Raw genomic sequence first — 6,000 nt, forward strand, 5'->3', positions numbered from 1 at the left:
AATCTTACTCTCCAAGGCAAAGTTTTTGCAGTCAGCAGTTATTAAGCCTTTGCTGTGTGATGACTTTTGGCTTTCCTGAGTGAAAGAAAGCAATTGGAAGATCTCCATCCTCACTAACCCACACTTACTGATTTAGGAAGGGGATACTTATGAATAATGACACTTAAGAACTACACAACTTTTTCTAAACAGGTTCAAATTATAAATGCAAATTTCACTTAAAGATTAAGAAGAGCAGACTTAAGACCTAGGATGTACAATTACCCGTTGGTTAAAACTATTAAAGTGTGTTTGAGTATATGTAAATGTGTACATGCATATATTATATGCATAAATTTATAGCAATTAATAGTGAATTGGGGGAGATAAAGACTTAATGTTTATCCAGAGTTCCTTCCTCTGAAAGGTAAGATTTTAATCATAATAGAATGATGTAGATTTCAGCACCTCAAGTGATTGGCATGTGTGTTGTAGTTATTTTGGTGTATTTCATATGGGATGTTAGGATTTAGTGTCATAGTTTTCTTAGATTCTTCCTCTTCCATATCTTCAAAGTGTACAGAGAAGTTTCTCTCCATCCTATCTCTATTCATGTAGTTCCTACCATGCACCCTGCTTCCTAACCACTGTTATTAGTCCTTAATCTTTTCAGAATTTTGCCTGGGCTCTTAAAAGGATATGTGGAAATTTTTAATTCTTGTTTAAAATGTCATTTAGCCAAGCATGGTGGATTGTACCTGTAATCCCAGCAACTCATGAGGTGGAAGGATTGCTGGAGGCCAGGAGTTTGAGACCAGCCTGGTCAACATAGTGAGAATCTCTTTCTCCTAAAATAAAATTAGCCAGGTGTGGTAGTTTGTGCTTATAGTCCCAGCTACTTGTGAAGCTGAGGCAGGAGGATCACTTGAACCCAGGAGTTCAAGGCTGCAGTGAGCTATGATTGTACCACTGTACTCCAGCCTGGGTTGTCGACAGAGCAGTACCCTGTCTCCAAAAGAAAAATGTCAGTTATCTATACTTTTTTTATGCTACCATACTTGTTTCTTTCCCCTGTTCATCTTATTTTGAACAATTAGAAAACTCTGGCAAGTACTTTTTTATTTTTATTTTTATTTTATTTATTTATTTATTTATTTTTGAGACAGTCACTCCGTCACCCAGGCTGGAATATAGTGGCACCATCTCGGCTCACTGCAACCTCTACCTCCCAAGTTCAAGCAGTTCTCATGCCTCAGCCTCCTGAGTAGCTGGAATTATAGGCGTCTACCAGCACGCCCCAGGCTAATTTTTGTATTTTTATTAGAGATGGGGTTTCACCATGTTGGCCAGGCTGGTTTCGAACTCTTCCTGGCCTTAAGTAATCCACCTGCCTCAGCCTCCCAAAGTGCTAGGATTACAGGCATGAACCACCGTGCCAGCGTCTGGCAAGCATTTTTTAACTGAGGAAAGAAAAAATGTAAATATATTTTATTGACTTTCAGGAGATTCCAGGTATCCATTACTTGGCCAGCCGCTGCAGTACAACCCTCCTGCTGTTCTGCACGGACACATTCCAAACCAACAGGTATAAAAGACAACTAACCTCCTAGACTTTGTTGCAGAACATCATAGCTCCCTCAGAGTGTAAGGGGCAACCCTGAGCCCACCTGTTGGCACTGCCCAAGGAGAGCTCTGTGCCTCGGCCAGTTGATTTACACAGATTATCACTGGCTCCATCAGGAGCAGAGCAAGGGAGAAGATGGCATCCTGCTTGGCAGAACAGTAATTCCCTAGTGCCACCCAAAGACAAGGCAGTGGCTAGGAATTGGTCATAATGGACAGGAATGTCACTGCCACAGAGGCAGAATTCAGAAGGCCTGGGACTGATTTTCTTCTGCCAGAGTGCAAAATCCAAACTAAAGGTGTTTGGGTGTTAAGTTTTTAAACATCCAAAGTGTGTTTTTCAGCATTATTAACCTTGTTTCTCAACTATTTTTGGGTTTTCAGGGTCAGCCTGGCAGCAGGCATGGAAACCGAGGAAGGAGACAAGCTAAAAAAGCTGCATCCACCGACCTTGGAGCAGGAGAAACAGGTATGTCTCTGAGGGGCAACTGGATATGGGTCTACAAACCGGTGACAGTCTTTAAGAATACACCACAGCACAGAAATGGGTTTTCCTCTTCCTAGAATCCTGCAAAAAGTCATAATAATTGTTGCCGTCTCTGATTTAGGATTCTTGGATCTATTCCTATGACCCTGTGTCATTTGAGATATGAGAGTATATATGGTAAGATGCAGGTAGGTTTAGGAGGGACAGAGGGGCCAAAGAGAAATGTGTGAGAGGAACAAGTAGAGTGAAACTCTTAGCCTCTTAGTTCTTTGAGAAAGGGTTTGTCCTTATATCCATGTGGGAGAGAGTCTGAGTGAACAAATATATTGCCTCTCTGTGGTAAAGTGCCTTCAAGTTTGTACTTTAACTTTCTACTCAGCAGCCTTGTGGTGTGGTTAGGGCAAGTGCTTTTATTTTATTTTACAATGGAAATGTGAAGTTCAGAAAAATGTTTGAGATCACCTAATTTAGAGAAGCCACCATACAATGCTTCTTTTTATTTGTGCAACTACCAGTAAAGACTGACATCAGTAGCTTAATTTTACTTTATTTATTTATTATTTTTGAGATGGAGTTTCATTCTTGTTGCCCATGCTGGAGCACAGTGGTATGGTCTCAGCTCACTGCAACCTCTACCTCCCAGGTTCAAGCATTCTCCTGCCTCAGCCTCTGAATAGCTGGGATTACAGTCGCCCACAACCACGCCCGGCTAATTTTTTGTGTTTTTATTACAGACGGGGTTTCACCATGTTGGTCAGGCTGGTCTCAAACTCCAGACCTCAGGTGATCCGCCCACATCAGCCTCCCAAAGTGCTAGGATTACAGGCACACCCAGCTCAGTAGCTTTAACACTATTAGCTCTCTACCCCTTGCCTACGGGGTAAGTAGGAATGATTTAAAAGATGGATGTCCCTGGCCGGGTGCACTGCCTCATGCCTGTAATCCCAGCACTTTGGGAGGCTGAGGTAGGTGGATTGCCTGAGCTCAGGAGTCCGAGACCAGCCTGGCCAACATGGTGAAACCCCATCCGTCTCTACGGAAAACAAAAAATTAGCTGAGCATGGTGGCGGGCGCCTGTAATCCCAGCTACTTGGGAGGCTGAGGCAGGAGAATCGTTTGAACCTGCGAGGTGGTGGTTGCAGTGAGCCGAGATCACACCACTGCACTCCAGCCTGGGCAACAGAGTAAGACTCCATCTCCCAAAAAAAAAAACCAGATAGCCCTAAAAGTTTTAATTTTGTGTATTCGCATGGTCATTTCCCATGTCATATTTGAGTCTGCAGTGCTTTTTTATCCAACTTTTTTGGTAACAGGGATGTGTTACTTCTGTACCTTTTCTATTCTAGTTGTTGGGAAGGTCTTGGAAATTACTGAACTACCAGATGGAATAACTCGCATGGAAGCTGAAAAGCTTTTTGGGGAACTCTTTAAAATTGGCGCCAAGATCCGGTGGCTCCGGGACCCCCAGTCACAACCACGTCGTCACCCCCTCTGCTGTGGCAGCGGGGACAACACTGTCAACCCTGAACGCTCTAAACCCAGTGACTTGGCCTCCACCTACACCGTCTTAGCCACATTCCCCTCCATTTCAGCTGCACAGAATGCATTGAAGAAACAAATTAACTCAGTTAACAAGTTTAAGCTGAGAACAAGCAAGAAGCACTATGACTTTCACATTTTGGAAAGGGCAAGTTCTCAGTAACAGCCACCTTTGGACCCTTCGCCTTTATGGTTCCCCTGCCCTCTCCCATCTTTGATTGGCTTGGTGTTTGGAGCTTCTGTTAACATTATAGAGACTCCTAGGATGTGTGTTCATGGCGTTATAGCTTTTGAAGAAAGGCCAGTGATCCAGCAAAGGGGGAAAATATATGCATTTCACCCCACATGACTGTAGGAATCCACGTCAGAATGATACAGAGTTAGCAGGTTTTTCTAAGGAAATGCCGTTCAAATGCCTCCTAACTTTTATAGTTATTTTGTTTTATATTTCTAAATTCTTGTATCAGATCCAAAGCTCTATTGTACAGCAAATTATTCTTCAAAATGATTATAACCAGTTGCAACCTGTATTTCTTTTTGCAGCCAGCACAATGTGACCCAACTTAAAATTTGGGGGAAAAAGAATGCAGGAGTGAAATAACCAAGTCAAAACCATGTACTATCTCCTTGGGGGTTAGGGATGCTAAGAAGAGCCCACAAATAGAGGATTACTCTTCCCCCGAATCTCTAAACTCAGAAACAATTGCCAAAAAATACATAACTCTTCCCTGTAGGACCCTTTCCTTATTCACTTAGGTAGTGTGAACATTAAGTATAAAATAAATTATGTTCTTAATGCCTCTTAAACCACTTACATTCAGAGGGGAACAGAAATCATTCTAAGCAGGAAAATACTTCCATTTTTTTTTTTTTTCAAGTATCTCTCTAATAACTAAATGCCACTTATTTGCATTCCCCTCCTTGTGGATTTTTTGTCACCTAAGGAAATGCATTTGATGAGTGCTGGAAACTTCTTAAGTGCTTTACAGTTTGTTTTCATTGTTTGCAGCGGATCACTGGACATCAAAGATTCATTGCACTTATGAACAAGGAACCTTCTTTTCAATTTCTGTGTAATTTGCAAGGCTGTACAATGTGTGCTGATGCAAGCCTTTTTCAGTTCAAGAGAATAAATGTTTACAAATATAGGCTCACTTTGTCTTTTTTTAATTAAAAGCACCTTCTAAATGAGTGTCAGCTTTGAAGACAGTAACCTTTTTGGAAGATTTAAGTCAATTTCAAGCTTACAGAAGATGAAAAACAGTAAACCACCTCATTTTACAAATGTCCCAAACATCCCTTTCTCTGTGGCAGTGATTCCTGGTGGATATGATTCTTGTTACTGTATTCTCTATCATAAAGTTATTACAAACTATAGAAATTTAGAGTATGAACATACTTTATTGTCAGGCAACTAAAAATAGAAGATTATGTTTGGTGAGATAAATTTGTTTTTAGCTTATATATTGCACACCCAATTGTCCACTTAGACTCAAATGCTTTTTAGACATCTTTTCCCTTTGGTAAGCCAAGCAAAGTCACCCTGTTGGGAAATCAAAAAGTTAGGGGTCTGCCAGCTGCCGCTTGCCTGAAACCTGGTTATCTTCCAGCCCAGACTAGGGCTTTTACTATGAAATTGAAGAGCACTAGGTGTCACCAGACTCTGGTGCAGATATGCACTCACTTTAGCACATTTGCAAGGTCCCACTGGTCCCAGAGAATGCCAGGCTTCCCCGCCAACTAGCATATCCCAATTGTGAATATTGTACTCCTGGGATCAAAAATTGGAGCTTAGAACCATTTTAGATTAAGGAGCCACAGTCGGGGGAAAGAGTAAGAGCGTGAGGTCTGTGAAAATCTCTTGCTTCCAAGTCTTGTTCAATTTTAATTTTTTTTTTTTTTTTTTTTTTTTTTTTTTTTGAGACGGAGTCTCGCTTGGTCACCCAGGCTGGAGTGCAGTGGCCGGATCTCAGCTCACTGCAAGCTCCGCCTCCCGGGTTCACGCCATTCTCCTGCCTCAGCCTCCCGAGTAGCTGGGACTACAGGCGCCTGCCACCTCGCCCGGCTAAGTTTTTGTATTTTTAGTAGAGACGGGGTTTCACTGTGTTAGCCAGGATGGTCTCGATCTCCTGACCTCGTGATCCGCCCGTCTCGGCCTCCCAAAGTGCTGGGATTACAGGCTTGAGCCACCGCACCCGGCCCAATTTTAATTATTTTTGACCTGCAGAGAATCAAAGATGGAGAGGACACATAAGTAAGGCTAGCATTTCAGCAACAATTCTTCAATCATACATGGGGATGGAGACCAAAAAAGTCACAACCTCCCATCCTGGCCAACATGTGAAACGCTGTCTCTACTAAAATACAAAAAA

The 6,000-nt window shown here is 42.2% G+C and overlaps 1 protein-coding gene across 37 annotated transcripts in view; it reads left to right on the top strand.

Moving 5' to 3' along the window:
- The window catches only part of R3HDM1 (R3H domain containing 1), a 125,835-nt gene extending 121,063 nt beyond the window's left edge, over window positions 1–4,772 (top strand). For all 37 annotated transcript variants that reach the window (XM_015109985.3, XM_028830663.2, XM_015109993.3 and 34 more), the window contains 3 exons: window positions 1,482–1,564; window positions 1,987–2,071; window positions 3,436–4,772. In XM_015109985.3, coding sequence (XP_014965471.3) covers window positions 1,482–1,564; window positions 1,987–2,071; window positions 3,436–3,791 — 524 coding nt within the window. In that variant the 3' untranslated portion in view covers window positions 3,792–4,772. The remainder of the gene's footprint in view (window positions 1–1,481; window positions 1,565–1,986; window positions 2,072–3,435) is intronic.
- The last annotated feature ends 1,228 nt before the right edge of the window (window positions 4,773–6,000 follow it).

Source organism: Macaca mulatta, chromosome 12 (genome assembly GCF_049350105.2).
Source record: "Macaca mulatta isolate MMU2019108-1 chromosome 12, T2T-MMU8v2.0, whole genome shotgun sequence".
In the NCBI taxonomy this organism is placed as follows: Eukaryota; Metazoa; Chordata; class Mammalia; order Primates; family Cercopithecidae; genus Macaca; species Macaca mulatta.